This window comes from Ochotona princeps, chromosome 29 (assembly GCF_030435755.1).
Source record: "Ochotona princeps isolate mOchPri1 chromosome 29, mOchPri1.hap1, whole genome shotgun sequence".
Classification (NCBI taxonomy): Eukaryota; Metazoa; Chordata; class Mammalia; order Lagomorpha; family Ochotonidae; genus Ochotona; species Ochotona princeps.
In genome coordinates this window covers 3,820,717-3,841,999 of record NC_080860.1, presented here as the reverse complement: position 1 = coordinate 3,841,999, position 21,283 = coordinate 3,820,717, and the positions used below count along the sequence as shown (strand labels likewise).

Below are 21,283 nucleotides of genomic sequence, written 5' to 3'. Positions count from 1 at the left end.
ACACACTTTGTGAAATGCAAAACTTTTTTTCTCCTTTGGATAAAACAAACTTGGAAAGAAGAAAAACAGGTGTGTATGTCCAAGTCTGTGCTGCCGCGAGCACTACGGCACTGCCTGGGGCCACTCAGCAGCCTGGCAGCGGCACCTGCTCGCTCACGGACCTGCCAGCCGCCCGTCCCCCACAGCCCTGGTGAGCGGCAGTGCAAAATCCTTTGGAAAATATTAAGAACACTGAGTCTGAACAGCTACTCAACTTGGGGCAGAACAAGAGTCCCCTGGCCAAGGTTAGCACTTCATGTGTGAGGTCAGAGGTCAACTGTGCGGACTGCGGTTCTGGGTTAACAGGGCACCAACCTCCAGCAAGGCACGCTGGGAGTGCCTAGGCCCCTGGCCACAGCCCGCTGTCCCCTCTGCGTGGCCGTCAGGGCAGCAGGCCCACCCTCAGTCCTCGCGTAGGTAGGCCTCCTGCTCGGGCTCGCTGCCCTCGTCCCCTTCCTCCTGGGCTTTCTGTCGCAGCTCCTGGGTCTGTGCTTCGGCCAGCTTGGTCTCTGCGTTCTGGGAGAGCTGGCGCACCTCCTGCACCTGCGACTTGACCAGCTGGATGTGGCTTCTGGCGGTGACGGAGGCCTGGTCTGCTCCTGCCAAGAGAAGAGAGTGCTGAGGACTGCACTGTGCGGAAGGTATGTGCAGACACCAGGAGAAACGGGGCTGTCTCTCGGGGCCAGTTTGTGACAGTGTGCATGTAGCAAGCACAGAAAAATACCATTACCACGGGCCAGCACTGTGGCATAGCCACTACAGCTGCTGCCTGTGGCGCTGGCATCCCTTACGGCGCCAGTTCCAGTTCTAGCTACTCCGCTCTGAGCTCCCTGCTCATGTGCCCGGGGAGACAGCAGAGGCGGCCCCTGCACCCACATGGGAGAACTGCCAGCAGCTCCCGGCCTCGGACGGCCAGCTCCAGCCTTTGTGGCCTTTTGGGGAGTCAGCCAATGGAGCCCTGCCTGTGCTGTCCTTCAAAACCAACTGATCCATTATTTGCATAATTTACACATATATGCACGAGTGTTTTACTGAGCATTTCTGTGATTATCCTCCCAGCTGCAGTTTTTTTCTTTTTTAAACATGTTTTATTGGTAAGTCAGATTTACAGATAAAAGGAGACAGGGAAAGGTCTTCATCTTGCTACACTCCCCTGGTGACGGCAACAGCTGGAGAGGAGCTGGGCTGATCTGGAGCCAGGAGCCAGGAGCTTCTTCCAGGTCTCCACGTGGCTGCAGGGTCCCAAGGCTTTGGGCCGTCCTCGACTGCTTTCCCAGGCCACAAGCAGGGGCTTGGGAAGATGGGGATATAAACCGGCGCCCATATGAGATGCAAATCCAGGCCTTTAGCCACTAGGCTGCTGCGCCGGGACACACTGCCCTCTTCATCAGCCCTCCCCATCTGCTGTAAGGTGCCATGTTGACGGGCAGGGAACTCACTTTAAAATTGTTCCCTCAAAGATTTATTAGAAAGGTAGAATTAGCGCAGAGGGAGCGAGAGAGCAGTTTCCTGTCTGCTGCTTTGCTCCGCAAGGGCTGGGGGCCAGAAGCCTGGAGCTCCACCGAAGCTCCCCAGGAGCATCACGGGGGGCTGGACTGGACGGGAGGTCGGTGTTCCCAAGGCCTTAACCCACTGGGTCCATCCTTTATTTCTGACCTTGACACTGATATTGCTTAAGTCACACTTTTTAAATTAAGAAAATCCTCTATTCATAGTAATATTTTTTAAAGTTTTTATTAGGTTTTTTTTCCTTAGATTTTTATTGGAAAGGCAGATATACAGAGAGGAGAGACAGGAAGATCTTCTGTCCAATGATTCACTCAAGTGACCACAATTGGAGCTGTCGACCCGAAGCCTCTTCCAGGTCCCCACAGAGGTGCAGCGTCCCAAGGCTTTGGGCCGTCCTCAACTGCTTTCCCAGGTCACAAGCAGGGAGCTGGATGGGAAGTGGAGCAGCCGGGACATGAGCTGATACCCACCCACATGGAACCCTGGCCCCTGCAAGATAAGGCCCAGCCACTGAGTCATCATACTGGGCCTGAAAGATAAATTTGACTGTTTTCTGTCTGCTGGTTCACTCCCAGATGGCTGCAATAGCTGGAGCTTACTGAGCTGATGTAATCTGAAGCCAGGATGATCTTCTCGGGCCTCCCACGTGAGTGCAGGGGCATGCAGCCTTGGGGCATGCTCCATTGGCCTCCCAGGTCACAGGTAGAGCTGGACTGCCATTGGAGCATCTGGGACACGAGCTGGCACTGGAAGGTGGAGGGTTAGCCTACTATGCTGCCACGCCAGCCCCCACCATTGTATTTCTTTGTGGATGCTCAATCCTTTGTTAGTGATTGTTCCAGTGAGATGTACTTAGACAGAGACTCCCCAAATGGCTACAGGAACCAGGGCTGGGCTTGTCCAAAGCCAGGAGCTTCATCTGTGTCTCCCCATGTGGGTGCAGGGCACAAGGACTTGACGTTCTCCATTGCTTTCCCAGGTCATCAGCCAGGACTTGAACTGGTGCCCATAGGAGATGCTGCTGCCAGGGGAGGAGGCTTAGCCTGCCAAGCCATGGAGCTATGCCTGCCCCCTGCTTTTTAAAGGTTTGTCTTAAACTGGCTCAGTCTGGGCCCGGCGGCGTGGCCTAGCAGCTAAAGTCCTTGCCTTGAACGTGCCGGGATCCCATATGGGCGCCTGTTCTAATACCGGCAGCTCCACTTCCCATCCAGCTCCCTGCTTGTGGCCTGGGAAAGCAATCGAGGACGGCCCAGTGCTTTGGGTACCTGCACCCGTGTGGGAGACCCGGAAGAGGTTCCCGGTTCCCGGAACGGATTGGTGCAGCACCGGCCATTGCAGCTCATTTGGAGAGTGAATCATCGGATGGACGATCTTCCTCTCTGTCTCTCCTCCTCTCTGTATATCTGACTTTGTAATAAAATAAATAAATCTTTAAACTGGCTCAGTCCGCAAATGGCCATAGTGAATGTCCAGGGCGAGGCCAGCCTGAAGCCAGCAACTCTATCTGGGTTTCCCACGTGCGGGCAGGGGCCTAAGCACGTGGGCCTTGTTTCCCCAGGTGCAGAGGAAGACAGGAAGTAGAGAAGCCGAGACTAGAACCAGTGCTCGTGTGAGATGTTGTGTTGTGGTGTAGTGAGTAAAGCTCCTGCTGACGTGTTGGGGAGCAAGAACCCGTGTGGCAATCTCACACAGTCACCTGCTTTGTTTCACTTCTGCATTTCTGACCCAGCTCCCTGCTCGTGCGCCCGGCCAGGCAGCTGAAGATGGCCCAAGTCCTCGGGCCTCTGCACCTACGAGGGAGTCCCGGAGCTCCTGGCATTGGTTCAGCTTGTGGCCATCTGGGAAGCGGACTGTAGATGGACCATCTGCCTCCCCTCCGTTCCCTGTCATTGCCTTTCAGATAAAAATTAGAAATCCTTGGCTTTACCCACACCACCACAGGACTGAAACCCCATGCCCCCACTTTTTCTCCCCTCTAATTTCCATCTTTTTGTTTCAGGTCTGCCTCTGTAAAGTTAGCCAGAATTACAGGAACACAATCTGAAGTGTCGAACAAGTGTAATCCGTTTTTATTGTGATCACTGCCGTCTGAACTTAGTGCTATTTGAGATTTTGCTGTTTTTCTCTCAAGCTCCAAGATTATCTGAAAGATGTCTGTCATCAGCTGGTTTTCTTCCCCAAATGGCCACAAGCTTGGAACTTGAGGTCTCCCGCCTGGCTGGCAGGTGCCCCTGGTCTGTCGTCCTGTTATTCCAGACCCAGCGGTCCGCGCCGCGCAGGAACCCTACTTGGATGCCTGTGTCACCGCTGAGCCCCAATTATTTTGTTTACAGCTTTTATCTCTTTTTAAATGCTTCCTGTTTCAAATCTACATTTTTTTTCCTTTTCTCACACCTCTACTAACTTTATGTTTTAAAATTTATTTCCATCAGAGGAGAATCAGAAATCGCCTTACCTGCTGGTTGACCCCGCCAACGGCCAGGAGCGTGCGTCTCCCGTGTGGGTCGCAGGGACCCAGAAGTGGAGCAGCCAGGATGGGGAATCACACTCGGAAGGCTGCCAGCGTCACAGGTGGACAGTCGACCCACTCTGGTGTTCCCGGTAGTTAACAATTCCAGTCTGTCTGCTCTGTGCTTTCCCCTCTTCCCCAAACTGATTGGATTCTTGAAAGATTGGTTTATTTTACTTGAATCCAGAATTAGAGAAAGATCTTCCATCTGCTGGCTCACTCCTTAAATGGCTACAACAGCCAGAACTGGGCCAGTCTGAAGCTTTTTCCGGGTCTCCCACCAGGGACAGAGCCCGAGAACTTGAGTTGTCCTCTGCTGCTTTCCCACGCTACAAGCAGGGAGCTGGATGGGAAGAGGAGCAGCCAGGACACAACCTGGCACCCAAATGGGATGCTGGTGACGTGGGCAGCCCCTGAAGAATACTTGCAACAGTGCCAACCTGCCCCCCCCCTTGTTTGTCTGTTGACAGGCTCCACTCTGCCGTTTCAAATCTTTAAAATGGCATCTGCGCAGGTTGATGAGCTCAGATCTCATCCCACTGTGTTATTCTGTGACTTTTTAGTCAACTGGGTGGGTGCTGCCTCTCTCGTGCACCAGCATCCCACTGGGGCACCAGTTTGAGTCCCAGCTGCTCCACTTGCGTCTGGCTGCTGCTAATGGTCTGGGAGAGCAGTGGAGGATGGCTCAAGGCCCTAGGCCCAGCACCCACACAGGAGACCCGGAGAAGCACTAGGCTCCTGGCTCTGGCCCGGCCCCGTTTCAGGAGGAAGAACAGATAGAAGAGCTCTTTCTCCTCTTTGCTTCCGATCCAGCTCCCTGAATGGCCCAGGAAAGCAGCAGAGGGTGGCTCAAGTCCTCAGGCTCCCACAGCCACAAGAGAGACCAAGAGGAGGCTCCTGACTTCGGACTGGCCCAGAACAAGCTATTCAGCTACTTGGGGAGTGAACCAACACAGCCATGATCTGTCCTCCCTTATCTCTCTTATCTCTCCAAATATTTTGTAAAACTTACTGGGGGCCCTAGCATGGTAGCCTAGTGGCTAAAGTCCTCACCTTACACATGCTGGGATCCCATTTGGTTGCCAGTTTGTGTCCTGGAAGCCCTGCTTCCCCTCCAGCTCCCTGCCTGTGGCCTGGGAAAGCAGTCGAGGACGGCCCAAAGCCTTGGGACCCTGCACCCGTGTGGGAGACTCGGAAGAAGCTCCTGGCTTCAAATCGGCTCAGCTCCGGCTGTTGTGGCCACGTGGGGGAGTGAATCATTGGACTAAAGACCCTCCTCTCTGTATATTGGAACTTCCGATAAGAATAAATCTAAAATACATATATACGTGTGTGTATATATGTATATGTAAAATTATTGGGAAGGCGGATCAGATTCAGAGAGAAAGAGAGACAGAAAAATCCTCCATCTGCTCATTCACTCCCCAGGTGGCTGCATTGGCCAGAGCTGAGCTGATCCAAAGCCAGGAGCCAGGAGCTTCCTCCAGGTCTCCCACATAGGGGCAGGGTCCCAAGGCTTTGCGCCACCCTTAACTGCTTTCCCAGGCCACAGGCAGGGAGCTGGATAGGAAGTGGAGCTGCCGGGATTAGAACCAGCACCCATATGGGATCCCAGCGCTTACAAGGACAGGATTTAGCCACTGAGCCACTGCTCCAGGCCCCGAAATAAACAAACAGAGGGGCCACTAGGGCGGCACAGTGAGTGAGTCTTCCTTCTGTGGTACCAGCATCCCGTATGGGTCCCAACTCAATTCCCAGCTACTCCACTTCTGACTTGACTCCCTATTTATGGCCTGGGAAAGCGGTGGAGAATGGCTCAGAGTGCTGGGGCCATTTTGGAAGTGAAGCAGCAGACAGAAGAGCTCTAAATCTGGCTGTCGAGTAAACAGGGGCCTGCAGCGTGGTCGCCGGTCAGCCCCCAGCTCCTTCACCTACAGGCGCCAGCGAGAATCCTGCCTGCTCCTCTTCCCACCCCACGGCCCAGAAGAAGCTCCTGAACTTAGATTGGCCCAGCACCAGCCACTTGGAGAGTGACCCAGCGGATGGAAGATGTTTCTCTCCTTGTCTCTAACTCTGCTTTTTGAATAAAAATAAATACATCTTAATATACAATAAATAGGGTTATAAAAATAAAATTGTTGAGATTCTCCTTGTCTCTGCGGTGTGAGTCACAGCAGGCCTCAGGCCACCGAAATCCGTCCTGGGAGAGGGTGGGGAGCCCGAGGCGGCAGCCTACCCGCCTGGTACGCGGCCTCTGCTGCCATCTCGCACAGACCGACTGCCGTCATCCAGGTCGTTTCCAGCTTCAAATATTCCTGTTGTTTTGAAGTCATCTGTAGGTGGAGAGATCTTACATGTGATGGCAGCTTTAGGGAGAGTTACCAGCCAGACACTAGTCGTGAGGTGCCACACCGAGGCGGCAGCGCTGGCGCACACACCTGCTCACCGGCTTACCTCCACTCTGGCTCCTATAATCACCTGCCACACTTCATCCTCCTCCTGCGAGTTCATCTTCCCAAGCAAGCTTGTATATTGTCGGTACAAAGAAACCAGGGTGTAAACAGCCTACAAACAGAACACAGGGCTGAGGCACTGGGCGGGAAGGCTCAGCGGGCACAGCCGCCCCAGGACAGGATAGTCACCGCCGAGAAAGCCTGTCCTTTTGGGAAAGTTGGTTAGCAAGCAGAAGGTATGGCGAAGGAAAAGCTTCCGGAAAATATGAGCCAACTACACGTACGAGAGAGGGATTTTGTTACTTCCGCTCAAGAGAGGTCTCTGGTGGTAGACGCTGGACTGGGCTGACCCCCGAGTAAACCGGATCATACTGCCTTAGTTACTCTACTGCTGAGCTCTTTGAACAACGAAGTCCCTAGACAAAGCACTCCTTGGTGACGTAGATCAGGACTACAAACGCTCTCGTAAAGCTGCAGCACACAGCGTTTCACTCGTGGCTCTCCGAGCTCTGCTGCCACTGCTCGGCCCTCGGGGTGGCAGGCAGCACGCACCACACCAGCCCGGGATGGATGCAGCGGCACACGCGGTGCTCGCCCGGAGAGACCTACCTTGGTATACTCAGTGATGGCTTCAATCAACGCGTATGTGGTTTGCGAGAGAAAGGTCGAGGTGCTGTCTGTTACCAGGGACACGGCTCTCCGCACTAATGTGTCATTGCTGAGAGAATGCGGCTCTGATCTCTGAAAGAGACAAACAGTTACTCACCTCTGAAAGGCAGCCTCACAGAGCTCTTCCACCCTGCAAGAGCCAGAGCTGCACCAGGCCAACGCCAGGAGCCTGCGGCTCCAGTCTGGGTGCCAGGCAGCCAGGCTAGAGCATCGCCACCTGCTGCCTCCTGAGCCAGGAGTGGGAGGCTGCCAGCACAGTGGCAGGGCCAGATGTGGGATGCAGGTGCCCCAAGCAGCTGCTTCATGAGCTGTGCCACACACCAGCCTGTGAGGTTGAGAACCTGGTCACAGCTGGCCATGTACAACCTGCAATGTTCTTAAAGCTGCATCTGCACTCGGCTTCTTGGGTGAAGGGTCAGGGGTTCTAGTTAGACTAAGGAAGTACAGCAGACGCTGTCCAGCTACTCTGATTTTGGCTTCAAGGAACAAAGTATTTCTTCTATTAAACACTAGTGATTATAACCAACAACTTCACGAAGCTATGAGCAACGTGAGACGCTTGAGAAGTTCTGTGTTCCAGGATTTAGAGTAAGTGCGGTGGGGCAGGTGGGAAAGGCCACCCAGAGAACTGGACACACGCCATCCATCCGGCGCCGTGGGCTGTGGCAGCACGCTCTCTGCAGGACAGTGACTGCGCGCTGTTACCAACTTAGAAGCAACCCCAGGTGACCCGGCCCCTGGGCTCCTGCACCCGCTTAGCAGGCCTGCACGGATCCAGCAGATGGAAAGCTAGCTCTGTCACTCTCAGAGCTCAGCTGATCCAAAGCCTGCAGCCTCTTCCGGGTCTCCCATGTGGTGCAGGCTCCCAGGGACCCGGGCCGTCCTCCACTGCTCTCCCAGGCCACAAGCAGGGAGCTGGAAGCAATGTGGCGCCCATATGGGATGCTGTTGCTGCAGCCTGTTGAGCCACCATGCCGCCCCAATAAATGATTTTTGAAGATTTATTTTTTATTGGAAAGGCAGATATACAGAGAGAAGGAGAGAGATCTTCCACCTGTTGATTCTCTCCCAAGTGACCATTACAGCCGGTGCTGAGTCAATCAGAAGCCAGGAGCCAAGAGGCTCTCTTTCGGGTCTCCCACGTGGGTGCAGGGTCCCAAGCTTTTGAGCCGTCCTCGTCTGCTCTCCCAGGCCACAAGCAGGGAGCTGGATGGGAAGTGGGGCCGCCAGGATTAGAACTGGTACTCATATGGGATCCCGGCGCATGCAAAGTGAGGACTTTAGACACTAGGTTATTGCGCTGGACCCAAATTTTTAAAGGTGCCAGAACAAAGAAACCAATTATTCCCTTATCTGCTTAGACTTACCATATGTTGAAAACAGCAGTTAAAATAGTTTTGCTACATGAACAAATCAGGAATTTTGCTCATCTTGGATCTCATTCATGTAATTATTATTATTAAGATTTATTTAATTTTATTGTAAAGTCAGATATATAGAAAGGAGGAGAGACAGAGAGGAGGATCTCCCGTCCAATGATTCACTCCCCAAGTGAGCACAACAGCTGGTGCTGTGCTGATCCGGAGCCAGGAGCCAGGAGCCTCCTCCAGGTCTCCCACATGGGTGCAGGGTCCCAAAGCTTTGGGCCGTCCTCGACTGCTTTCCCAGGCCACAAGCAGGGAGCTGGATGGGAAGTGGGGCTGCCGGGATTAGAACCAGCGCCCATATGGGATCCTGGCGCGTCCAAGGAGAGGACTTTAGTTACTAGGCCACGACGCCGGGCCCATCTCATTCATGTAATTATTAAATAGTCATTACGTAGCCTGTACTAAGAGGCTAAGAGGGGAGAGTATCTCTGTTCAAGAGAAGTTAATTCTGACATTCTGAAAGCAAACCTTCATAACGTGCATTTTGCAAGGTCCCCCTGGCCAGGGCCTGCAGCCATCCAGGCGGCCTTAGCGCAGAGCAGAGCAGTGATGGGTGGACGACTTCCAGGTGAGGGCCAGGCATCTGGCAGGATGCTGAGATGCCACTGCGAGCCTGAGCCCTGGACTGCAGTGCCAGCCAGGTTCTGGACCCTTCCAGCTGACGGACACCCTGGGAGGGAGCAGGGGATGGCCCAAGTCCTTGGGGTTCTGCCCCCCACCTCGTCCTGGCTGCAGCCTCGTCCGACCTAGCTATGGTGGGCATTTGAGGAGTGAGGCAACAGATCCAAGATCTGTCTGTGTTTTAAAAGCTCGAGAGAAATTAGAATTAAAGGAAGGTTTATAGGGCCAGTGCAGTAGTGTAGCAAGCTAATCCTCAGCTTATGGTGCTGGCATCCCATAGAGGCACAAGTGCCAGATCCACTTCTGACCCTGCCTGTGACCAGGGAAAGCAGCAGAGGGTCACCTGAGTCCTCAGGCCCCTGCACCCACGTGGGAGACTGGGAAGAAGCTCCTTGCTCCCAGGTTCTTCCTGGCCAGCTCTGGCCATTAGGATCAGTTGGGGGTGAACTAGTGGATAGAAGATCTGTTTCTCCCTTTATAACTCTGAAATAAAATAAATATTTAAAAAATACACAAAATAAAAACATTTTTAATTGGAAAGTATTTGAAATTTTTTCTTCCATTGGAAAGTCAGACTCAGAGAAGGAGATAGAGAAAGATCTTAAATCTGTCTCCTAGTTGACTGCCCAAGCAGCCGCAATGGCGGGTGCTGAGCTGACCTAAAGCCAGGAGCCAGGAGCTTATTCCGGGTGTCCCATGCGGGTATACAGGGTCCCAAGGCTTTGGGCCGTCCTCAACTGCTTTCCCAGGCCACAGGCAGGGAGTTGGAAGGGAACTAGAGGCAGCCAGGACATGAATTGGTGCCCATATAGGATCCCAGCACATGCAAGGCAAGGACATTATCTACTAGGCTACCACACCGGGCCCTAAAAAACTTCTTAAATTTTTTTGGTGGACTCAGCACGATAGCCTAGTGGCTAATGTCCTCACCTTGAACCCACCAGGATCCCATATGGTCGCCGGTTCTAATCCCAGTAGCTCTGCTTTCCACCCAGCCTGTGGCCTGGGAAAGCAGTGGAGGACAGCCCAAAGGCTTGGGACCCTGCACCCGCGTGGGAGACCCAAAGATGCTCCTGGCTTCAGACTGGCCCAGCACTGACTGTTGTAGTCACTTGGGGAGTGAATCATCAGACGCAAGATCTTCCTCTCTGTCTCTCCTCCTCTCTCTCTCTCTCTATATATATCTGGCTTTGCAATGAAAATAAATAAATCTTTAAAAAATTAAAGACAATAACTAGCTTTTTACACTAAATTTTTTCTTAAAAATTTTTTTCTTTGGGAGCCAGTGTCATGGCACAGCAGGGAAAGCTGCTGCCTGCAATGCTGGCATCCCACATGAAGGCCAGTTTGACTCCCAGCTGCTCCACTTCTGATCCAGCTCCCTGTTAAGAGCCAGGGAGGGCCCGGCGGCGTGGCCTAGCGGCTAAAGTCCTCGCCTGGAATGCCCCAGGATCCCATATGGGCACCGGTTCTAATCCTGGCAGCCCCACTTCCCATCTAGCTCCCTGCTTGTGACCTGGGAAAGCAGTCGAGGATGGCCCAAAGCTTTGGGACCCTGCACCCACGTGGGAGACCCAGAAGAGGTTCCTGGTTCCCGGCATCGGATCGGCGCAGCACCAGCCGTTGTGCTCACCTGGGGAGTGAATCATCGGACGGGAGATCTCCTCTCTGTCTCTCCTCCTCTCTGTATATCCAGCTTTCCAATAATAATAAAATCTTTAAAAAAAAAAAAAAAAAGAGCCAGGGAATAGCAGAAGATGCTCAAGGACTTGGTTAACTGCCACCCGTGTGGGGACCTTGAAGAGGCCACCGGGTCCTGGCTTTGGCCTGGCCCAAGCCTGGCTGTGACAGCCATCTGAGGAGTGGCCAGCAGATGGAAGTTCTGACTTTCAAACAAGCAATCATTTTTTTCAGAGAAATGATTCCTTCTTGCCTCTCCTCCTCTCTGTATATCTGACTTCCCAATTTAAAAAAAAAAGATTAATGTGTGAGGTACAGCTGCAATGAGCCTCCATGGAGGGTGACAAGACCCCCCCCATCCGTGATTCATCCCTGAACACTTGCCATAGTGGCTGCAGAAAGGCACCCAGTGGGAGACACCGACCCGGAACCCGATCATGCACCTCGAAGCCCACGAACCATCCTCGCTGCCTCCGTCCTGCCGGCGGGAGCTGGATCAGGAGCAGCCCCACGTGCCTATGAACTTGCTGAAGCACTTGCATTGACTTTCCCCCAAAATCACACAGTTGGACTCCTAACCGAATCCCTCACTCCACAATCCGTGCCTTTCCGTGCCCTGCTGGGGGGAGAGCCCCGGGGATTACATCCACGCCACCAGCTGGCCAGGGGGAAGGAGCGTTGGCTAGAAAACAGGAAGGGCCGTAAAGAGACGTGGGTCTGGCACTGCAGACAGCTGGCCCTAGAATGGCCGGGCATGGCAAGAGCAAGCAGGGGAAAGAATACACTTAACTGCCTGTAGCTGTAGCCAGGAACACAACCTGGCTGTGGCAGACTGTGCCCAAACCGCTGGGGCTGGTACCGCAGCCTCAGCTGCCACCTGCAGTGTCAACACCTCAGTCCCACACACACGCCAGCCTGACCCAGCTCTCTCCCGTGGCCTGGGGACACACTGGAGGATGGTCCAAGTGCTGCACCTCTGCACACGCGTGGGAGACCAAGCAGCAGCGCCGGGCTGATTTCCACCTGGCCCACACAAGCTGCGTCCATGTGGTCATTTGGAAAAAAGATGGGCCTGCCAAGGCACCATGTAGCTCAGAGCAGAGCTGCTGGGGACTCGGAGGACAGCTGTGCCGCAGCGTGGGGCAGTGAGGAACTGAGGCTCTGCCGAAGGACCCAGCACCCAGCACCCAGGGCCTTAGACTGTGGGACATGAACTGAGAAAGGACAAACCCAGAACACCCTTCAAGGACCCCGTGGGGACTGGCACCATGGCATGCTGGGCTAAGCTTTCACCTGGGGTCTCGGCCACTCCACTTCTGATCCTGCATCCTGCTCCTGGCCTGGGGAAGCAGCAGAGAATGGGCCAAGTCCTTGGGCCCCTGAACTGATGTGCGAGACCTGAAAGAAGTTCCAGCTCTGGCCATTGTGGCCATTTGGGGAGTCTTTCCTCTCTGTAACTCTACCTTTCAAATAAGAAATAAATCTTCATAGGCCATCTCATTAGAACCACCTCAAAGTGATAAGCATCCACAAATCAAAAGGTAATTATGTAATGCAGTAGGCGAATCCTCCACCTGTTAGCGTCAGCATCCCACACAGACACCAGGGTGTCCTGGATGCTCCACTTGCAATCCAGCCCAGTGCAGTGCGTCTCTGGAGAACTGTAACACGCTCCCGGCCGTGGCGCGGCTGAGCTTGGCCACTGGACCATCTGGCAGTGAACCAGTGAATGGAAAATCCTAAAAACTGAGGCTAACACTGGGCTAGGGTTTAGTGCTGCGGCACACACACAGCATAGCTGAAGGGAAGCTCTGTCAGGGTGGGGCTTGTGGGTGAGCGCCGGCAGCCACAGAAATGCAAACCAGGGGTACCTGCCGAGCTGAGGCTTGTCAGTCCATCACACAGTTCTGCCCTGTAAGAATCTAACAGCCTAAGAACACTAATTTTTAAAAAAAATATTTACTTTTTATTGGAAAGGCAGATACACAGAAAGGAGGAGAGACAGAGGAAGATCCTTCCCCGTGCGGCCACAACGGTTGGAGCTGAGCCAATCCGCAGCCAGGAGCCAGGAACTTCTGGTTTTCCCATGCAGGTACAGGGTCCCAAGGCTTTGGTCCGTCCTCGGCTGCTTTCCCAGGCCACAAGCAGGGAGCTGGATGGGAAGCAGGGCTGCCGGGATTAGAACCGGCACCCATAGGTAATCCCGGTGCGGTCAAGGAGAGAGGATTTTAACCACTACGTTAACACGCTGGGCTCAGAACGTTAATTTTTTTTTAAAGATTTATTTATTTTGGGGGCTCGGCAGCGTGGCCTAGTGGCTAAGGTCCTTGCCTTGATCCCATATGGCCGCTGGTTCTAATCCCGGCGGCTCCACTTCCTCTCTATCTCTCCTCCTCTCAGTATATCTGACTTTGTAATGAAAATAAAATAAAATCTTTTAAAAAAATAAATAAATAAAAAGATTTATTTATTTTGTTACAAAGTCAGATATACAGAGAGGAGGAGGGACAGAGAGGAAGATCTTCCGTCCGATGATTCACTCCCCAAGTGAGCCGCAACGGCCGGTGCGCGCCGATCCGAAGCCAGGAACCAGGAACCTCTTCCGGGTCTCCCACGCGGGTGCAGGGTCCCAAAGCTTTGGGCCGTCCTCAACTGCTTTCCCAGGCCACAAGCAGGGAGCTGGATGGGAAGTGGAGCTGCCGGGATTAGAACAGGCGCCCATATGGGATCCTGGGGCATTCAAGGCGAGGACTTTGGCCGCTAGGCCACGCCGCCGGGCCCAGAACGTTAATTTTTAAAAATGAGGTGCCCGCTCCTGCCCACCATCTCAGCTACTTTTCCAGCTTAACTCAGACGGCCATTCCCAAAGCTGAGCTCTCCACTTGGTCCTCGTCTCAGTCGAGTTCATTCAGCTGCTCTCGCCTTTTACTCTTCTCCGTCACTGATTTCTGCGAAAGGCAGAGAGCCAGAGGAACCTCCCTCGTCAGTGGCCACAGCAGCCAGGTCTACAGAGGCTGAGCCAGAAACCAGAGCTCTCGGTGAGGAAGCGGCAGAGGCCAGGGGCCCAGCTGCATTTCGGCTAACAGGAAGCTAGATGGGAAGAGGAGCAACCAGGAGAACCAATACCTGGATATGGGACCCCAACATCACCGGTGGTGGCTCTACCCACTGCACCACAACGCCCACTCATGCTTAGGACTTAAAAACCTTGGAATCGGGCCTGGTATGGTAGCCTAGCGGCTAAAGTCCTCGCCTTGCATGCATATGGATCCCATTTGGGCCCTGGTTCTAATCTTGGCAGCTGTTTCCCATCCTGCTCCCTGCTTGTGGCCTGGGAAAGCAGTCGAGGACAGCCCAAAGCCTTGGAACCCTGCACCCGCATGGGAGACCTGAAAGAGGCTCCTGGTTTAATCAGCTCAGCTCCAGCCGTTGTGGCTACCTGGGGAATAAATCATCGGACGGAAGATCTTTCTGTCTCTTCCCCTCTCTGTATATCTGACTTTCCAATAAAAATTATATATATAAAATAAATCTTAAAAAAAAAAAAAAAAAACCCAAATAAACAAAACCCTTGGAATCTAGGTTATTTATCCATGTCTAGTGTGTCATCAGCTCCTACTGGCCTTTTCCTGCCTCCTCTGCTGCCCACCTGGTCCAACACTGCCCTGCTGTGCCCGTCTGTGGCAACAGCCTCCAGTTGGCTTGCCTAGTTCCAGAGACAAGTTTTAGAAGTTTTAAAATGTGCAGCAGGCAAGGCCTACAGTCCCAGCATTCCCACGGTGTCCCAGCTGTTCTGCTTCTGCTGCAGCTCCCTGCCGCACCGCGGAGGCAGTGGAGGACGGCCCCGGGATGCCCCGGGATGCCACGGGATGCCCGCAGAGGCAGCTCCTGGCCCCTGGCTCCTCGGCCCTGCCTGGCCATCTGGGGAGTAGCAGAGGGCAGACACCCTCGACTGCCTTCAATCAGTGTTAACAAACAAAAGCTTCAAAACTCCAGTCAGACAGTAACAATCTGCTGTAAACATTTGTGGTTCCTTTTTCAGAAAAAACCCGAAGCTTTACAACAGTCCACAAGAGACAGATGCACAAGCCGTGCCCGGTCTCACTGGAGGGTCATTTAGAAAGCCACGGGGTGGGGGGCGGCCTGCGCAGCAGCCCAGCTCCAGGCCGGCGGCTCCGCTTCAGCCCAGGGGCCCAGGAGCCTTCAGTTCCTGCCACCCAGTGGGAGCCCAGACAGAGCGCCTGGCTCCTGGATATTGTGGCCATGCAGGGAGTAAAAACAGCAGAAGCTTGTAACACCACTTTTCCATAAGTTAAAAAAAAATATTCATGTGAAAGTTAAATGGACAGAGATTTTTCCATGCACTGGCTCACTCCCCAAATGGCTGCAATGGCGGGTGATGGCAGGCTGCACTTCCCGCTCCCCCATGCGAGTGCGGCCGGGCACGGGGTCATCCCCCGCCTTCCCAGGCGCGCTGACAAGACATCTAGCTAGGCCGTGAACAGCCGGGACGCAAACCAGCGTCTCTGGGATGACAGTGCTGCAGGCAGTGGCTTTACGCACTAAGCCACAAGGCTGACCTCTCTTCACTCACTGCTCCGTAACCACAGGCCTTTGAGGTCCTCGTGCAGGGCGAGTTCTCCCATGGATGCCACATCCCAGCACGCAGGCCTTCGCCAGTGACAACAGCCAACAGCCACTTTGTTCTAAAAGTTTCACTTATTTGCAGGGCAGAGTGAGAAGCAGGCCCAGCCTCTGGCTCACTCGGCAGGGGCCGCACGCAGCTGGGCAGGGCTGGGGTTGGGGCCGGTGGGAGCTGCTCTGGCCCTACTCAGGGCCCTCCCGTCCTCCCCACCTGCCACATCCCCTCTCCCCTCCCCCGGTGCTCTTCCAGCTCATCAGCTCGGCGTGCATTCTCTACACCTGGAAGCATGGAGAGCGGCTGGCCGCCTCCCCGCGCCCCGTGGGACTTGCGGGGGCGCCGAGTGCCCACCTACCTGGGCGATGGGAACCGCACAGAGGGTGACTCCAAATCCAAGGGCCACGGCTTTGCGCCAGGGCCTCCCCAGCTCCGACAGGCAGCGCTTCCTCAAGCTGGCCGCGGCAGGAACGCAGCGCCCGTGCCTGCAGAGACGGGGTCGAGGTCGGGGGCTGGCGGCCAGGGCTCCCCACATCCTCCCCGCAGTCCTCCCTGCCGAACTTCGACGCCCTGGACGTCCGAGGGCCCCCCGGGGCAGCCCGGGGTCGGGGTGGGCGTCCGAGGAGCCCCCCGGGGCAGCCCGGGGTCGGGGTGGGCGTCCGAGGGGCCCCCCGGAGCAGCCCGGGGTCGGGGTGGGCGTCCGAGGGGTCACCAGGGCAGCCCGGGGTCGGGTGGGCGTCCGAGGGGTCACCAGGGCAGCTCGGGGTCGGGGTGGGCGTCCGAGGAGCCCCCCGGGGCAGCCCGGGGTCGGGGTGGGCGTCCGAGGAGCCCCCCGGAGCAGCCCGGGGTCGGGTGGGCGTCCGAGGGGTCACCAGGGCAGCCCGGGGTCGGGGTGGGCGTCCGAGGGCCCCCCGGAGCAGCCCGGGGTCGGGGTGGGCGTCCGAGGAGCCCCCCGGAGCAGCTCGGGGCTGGGGTCCGGCCTTCAGGGGCTGAAGTCACCGGAAAGCGGCCGCGAGACCACAGTCCCGGGCTTGACCGGGAAGTAGAGGGGCGGAGGCCTCTGAGAGGCGGGACGCCGCGGCTCGCTCGGACCCGGGCGAGAAGGGCGCGTCGGGAAGGCCACGGCGCTCGCCAGGTCGCCTCCCTCCCACCGTCCCCCCATGGCCGCACGGCTACCTGAGCAGGGAGGACACGCTCCGCGACAGCCAAGTCCTCAGGGCCGCCATCCCGCGGCCGGTGGACGCTGGACGCACGACGCACGCGCCGGAAGTTACGCGGCTCCGTGGGTGGGGAGAGGCTTAGGTCTCATGGCCACGCCCCCGCCAGAGAACGCACTTGGGATTGGCCGGGCGAGCGGGCGGGGGCGGGACTTAGGGTAACGGCTGAAACGGTCGAGCCGGGACTCCAACCGCCCGAGGCTCGGCGCGGGCCGGACGGGCCGGGGACAGACGGGGACGCGGACGGGCGCGCGGCGCTGTCATTTCAGCACCAGGAAGTAGGTGGTCCAGCCGGCCAGCAGCAGCGCCCCGAGGAGCACCGTGTAGCTGAGCAGCACGAAGGCCAGCAGCTCCCGCAGCAGCTGCAGCACGTGGAGGGTCGACGAGCCCGGCATGGCCCTGTGCGGGAGCCGGGACAGCCCGTCAGGCAGGGCGGTGCGGCCCCCGAAGGCCGCCTTCCCTGACACCCGCAGGAACGCCTCGCGTCCCCGAAGCGGCTGCCCGCCCCGCCGCCGGGACCCTCCTTTCTGCGCCTTCTCCTCCCACCATTCGTGCACCGTCAATGTGGTGGGAGCGCTTCTTTCCCGCCGCTCAAACCGCATCCCAAGGTGTGGGTCCCCACGCTGGCCCCGGCCTGTCAGCTCCAGGGTGACCCTCACGCCTGCCCCATGCCGCCAGCTCCAGAGTGACCCCCCACGCCTGCCCCATGCCGCCAGCTCCAGAGTGACCCCCCACGCCTGCCCCATGCCGCCAGCTCCAGAGTGACCCCCCACGCCTGCCCCATGCCGCCAGCTCCAGAGTGACCCCCACGCCTGCCCTCGGCCGGCCAGCTCCGGCAGCGGTGTGGACCGCACGCACTTCTCGGTCCGGGCTCACCTCCCTTGCGCCCTGGCACACCTGTCCCGGGACCTCCCTTTTAAGCCCAGCTCCGGCAGAAGCAGGCGGCAAGCACCCCCCAGCTTTTTGGGGTACATTGCTGCGGGCCTGGACTCCCGCTCTGAGCGTTGCACTCACTCGGTCAAGTTTGCGGGTCCTGCCCCGCGCCGCTCACCTTCGTCTCCTGCTGGAGCCCCAGGACTGTAGGGCAACCGGCACACTGCGCGACTAGGTGTGGTCGATGGCCAATTACACCCAATTACTCCCCTGCCGCGCAGGCGGTCGCAGGCCGGGCGGGGCGCTGGCAACCCCGCCCTCCCGGGTGGCAACCGAGACCCACGGGGCTCTGACAAGGCGGGCGGAGCAAGCAACGTGAGCCCGCGAGGGTGGGCTGGCGGCCAACATTTCCATTTCTGACCAACTCTGGAGGGAGAGCAGTTCCACCGACTCAGGCCGGCCCAGCTACAGTGGGGGGCCTGGCGTCCTAAAACCAGGCAAGGGCGGGCAGGCCAGCGCGATCCGAGGCCTCATTCCAATTTACAAAGAGCTTAGCACTTCACAAGCTTACACAGGCACTGTCCCCGCGCGCCCACTTGCGATGTGGGCTCCTCCGGCTATGATTTCAGCGAGAAAAGCACAAACTGTGTTGCTGCCTATGTCGCCTGTTGTACTAGTTTTCTTATTAAAGGACATCACCCCCCTTTGCAAACAGCAGGCACTGAGGACATCAGCCCCTTCATGAACATCATCATCCAGGCCCGATGGCCCCTTAATGCAATCAGGATCTCATTATCGGATCACTGGCTCTGCCCGGGCCTGGCTGGAAGCAGGCGCAGCATTAGCGGGCTGCTCAGGAAGCAGCCGGCAGTGACCGCTCCCCGGGGAGGCGGGGTGGAGGGGCTCGCGGGGAAGGGAGGCCGCCCGCACCTCCTGACCCAGCTCCGCAGGAACACAGCCAGGCGGCTACTCGCAGTAAGCCCAGTTCTGCCCGGCCTGGGGCAGCCTCCACTCACCTCCTGATTTGGGGTTCTTCATTTACAGCAGGGTGGGGACGAGGGGGGAGGGATAACTGGAGCCAAGAAACATTACACAAGCTTTAGCTGGACCAATCTACCATGACTGCCTTTCCCTCCATTTGCTGTCTGGTGAGAAGCCACCCAGTCCTCTGCAGCGTGACCCCTCAATGGAAAGGGGACAGCCCGAGTGACCCAAAGCCCCTCTTCCAGTCTCCTGTTGACACATTCATTTTAGGATTTTTAAATATTGTTTCTTGGGGCCAGTGCTGCGGTGTGGCAAGTGATGCTGATAGCCTTCATGGACTTGGGTTCGAGTCCCAGCCTGGGAAAGCAATGGGACATGGCTTTCCACCAGGTGGGTGAGCTGCATGGAGTGGGCTCCTGGCCTCGATGGGAGGCAGCACTATAGCACTTACAGGCAATTCAGCAGATGGAACATCTTTCCCCGTCTGTTTCTGCTTCTCTCTGTCACTCTGCCTTTCAAATCTTTAAAAAACTTATTTCTTCTTGGACTCAACTCTCCTGAACACAAACATTTTCTTGCTATGGACTACCTTCACAACTGAGGGGCCTGCATGTTGGTGCATGTTGGCCTCCATATGGGTGCTTGTTCTGCTCCCGACTGCTCTGCCTGTCCAGCTCCCTGCCAAGGTGCCTAGGCACACAGCAGAGGTTGGCCACTTGCCCGAGTCCCTGCCAGCCACCTGGAAAACACAAGGGCTGCCAGGCTTAGTCCTAGCTCAGCCCCTATCGACAGCAGGCGGAAGATCTCCCTCCCTCCCTCTCTCCTTTTCTCTGTAACTCTGCTATTCAAATAAAGGATTTTTTGTTTTCTTAATGTGCAGTTGAGCCTAGTCACACGGAGTTCATCTAGCACTAGGGAGAGCTAGTGTGCAACAGAACTCCTGTTAGGGTCTCTCCAAAAACTGCTTTCTATTTGCTTTTTGTATTTATTTTGGAAGAGTTACAGAGGGATATGCCATCTCTGGATCACTCCCCAAATGGCCACGGCCACCACGGCTGGGCTGAAGCTCGGAGCCAAGAGCTTCATCCAGGTCCCCACTCGGGTGGCAGGAGCCCAAGAGTATGAGCCATCTCGCTGCTTTCCCCAGGCTGTTAGTAGAGAGCTATAACAGACGTGGAATAGCTGGACACGAACCGGTGCCCTTATGGGATGCAGTGTCCCAGGCAGCAGTTCAAACCACCACGTCTAAACGCCATCTTCTAAGAGCTCTATAACTTTCCCTCTTTTAACTACTACTCTGTCTTCTGCCACAACTAAACCACAGTTACAATGCTTATTTCGCTGTTGGCTGAAATTTAAACTGCAAGACAAAGGCAATATAGATTTTTTGGTTCAAAGGCGTGCAGGTGGAGCAGGACTGTGTGCCTACCCAACTAGACAGAGGCCCAGACATGCCTGAACAAGCAGAACACTGCCACTCTCCGGCCCTTTCTCAGAAAGGGTACACTCGTTGGCGTCAAACATCATTTCAAGAATTTCATGAACCTACACACAGGCGCCTAGTATTAAATTATCTACTTGCTACTTACATACAAATGAGGTAACTCATGCTGCAAAGTTTTCCGCATGCAGCGTCTGGAACTGAAAGGAGCCCCAAGTGGGGGGGGACACTGGAGACCGTGACTGGCATCTGTTCACAGGGCAGAAACCCCAGCCCGAGGGACCTGAGGGACACTGACTGACCGAGGGAAGGTGCACCCATGTCAACAGCAGCCCAGGCTGTGAGTAGCAACTCATTTCCCTGGGAAACCATGCACTTGAAAAAGGCTTTTCTAAAGAATGGTTTTCCATTTGAGATGATTCCACATGTTCAGATCCTAAATGTCAAGGCCAAATGACTTCCATGAGAAGCACATCATTTACATATTGCTACCATCACAGTTCAATCTTTTTAAAGATTCATTTTTATTGGAAAGGCAGATATATAGAGGAGGAGCTCTGTCCAATGTTCCTCCTCCCTGTCACTCTACTTCTCAAACACACAAAGCTTAAAAACACGTTGAACTCCTTCACTCACAACATGCAGAGTGCTGGACAATTCAGAACTCCACCAGTGAAAAAGGCAGAAAAGTCCTCGCCTCGCACACACCAGGATCCCATATGGGTGCCAGTTCGTGTCCTGGCAGCCCCACTTCCCATCCAGCTCCCTGCTTGTGGCCTAGGAAAGCAGTCGAGGACGGCCCAAAGCCTTGGGACCCTGCACCCACGTGGGAGACCCAGAAGAGGATCCTGGCTCCTGATCGGTGCAACTCTGGCCATTGCGGTCACTTGGGGAATCATTGGACGGAAGATCTTCCTGTCTCTCCTCTCTGTATATCTGACTTTCCAATAAAAATAAAAATAAATCTTTTTTAAAAAGGCAGAAAATCCTGCTGGTTACTAACTACCAGTAGGAAACATACTGGGAGCGATCAGTGGGGTTACCCTCCAGGGACCAAAGGGACTGACTGCTGCTGCTGGAGGCTTGGGCTTGGGCGTGAGGCTGGTGGCATGGTGCCCCCTTGCCGCCCTCCGTGCCTCCAGATCCCACCGTGGAGCAGGAGGGAGCGGATTCCAACCTCTCCATGGGCTCCCGTGCCTGCTCTCCACCACAGCCTGAGTCT

At 55.8% G+C, this 21,283-nt stretch overlaps 2 protein-coding genes across 5 annotated transcripts; both read right to left on the bottom strand.

Annotated features, from left to right (window-relative positions):
• Positions 1 to 249: 249 nt before the first annotated feature.
• DIABLO (diablo IAP-binding mitochondrial protein) lies at positions 250 to 16,920 on the bottom strand. The gene is made up of 6 exons (XM_004595327.2): positions 16,723 to 16,920; positions 15,905 to 16,031; positions 7,120 to 7,251; positions 6,512 to 6,622; positions 6,294 to 6,390; positions 250 to 638 (listed from the first exon to the last, which is right to left on the bottom strand). Exons 1-6 carry the CDS (start codon positions 16,770 to 16,772, stop codon positions 442 to 444), a joined length of 714 nt encoding a protein of 237 aa, XP_004595384.2. The 5' UTR covers positions 16,773 to 16,920; the 3' UTR covers positions 250 to 441.
• A 73-nt stretch (positions 16,921 to 16,993) lies between these two features.
• On the bottom strand, positions 16,994 to 17,821 carry LOC131478235 (uncharacterized). Of its 4 annotated transcripts, none has more exons than XM_058656572.1 (2): positions 17,640 to 17,821; positions 16,994 to 17,162 (listed from the first exon to the last, which is right to left on the bottom strand). In XM_058656572.1, exons 1-2 carry the CDS (start codon positions 17,735 to 17,737, stop codon positions 17,024 to 17,026), a joined length of 237 nt encoding a protein of 78 aa, XP_058512555.1. In that variant the 5' UTR covers positions 17,738 to 17,821; the 3' UTR covers positions 16,994 to 17,023. The 4 variants fall into 4 exon arrangements, with proteins under 4 accessions (XP_058512555.1, XP_058512557.1, XP_058512558.1 ...); XM_058656574.1 differs by having other exon boundaries at positions 17,661 to 17,821; XM_058656575.1 differs by having other exon boundaries at positions 17,778 to 17,821.
• Between the last annotated feature and the right edge of the window lie 3,462 nt (positions 17,822 to 21,283).

Bases quoted from the DNA above. Each gene is read 5' to 3' on its own strand.
- DIABLO (XM_004595327.2), bottom strand. From the start codon at position 16,772: ATGGCGGCCCTGAGGACTTGGCTGTCGCGGAGCGTGTCCTCCCTGCTC. The intron at 16,032-16,722 runs GTAGCCGTGCGG...CCGTCTCTGCAG, and splicing joins AGCGTGTCCTCCCTGCTCAG to GCACGGGCGCTGCGTTCCTG. The intron at 7,252-15,904 runs GTAGGTGGGCAC...TGTCTCTTTCAG, and splicing joins GTGCGGTTCCCATCGCCCAG to AGATCAGAGCCGCATTCTCT.
- LOC131478235 (XM_058656572.1), bottom strand. From the start codon at position 17,737: ATGTACCCCAAAAAGCTGGGGGGTGCTTGCCGCCTGCTTCTGCCGGAG. The intron at 17,163-17,639 runs GTGAGCCCGGAC...GCTCCCGCACAG, and splicing joins TGTGCCAGGGCGCAAGGGAG to GGCCATGCCGGGCTCGTCGA.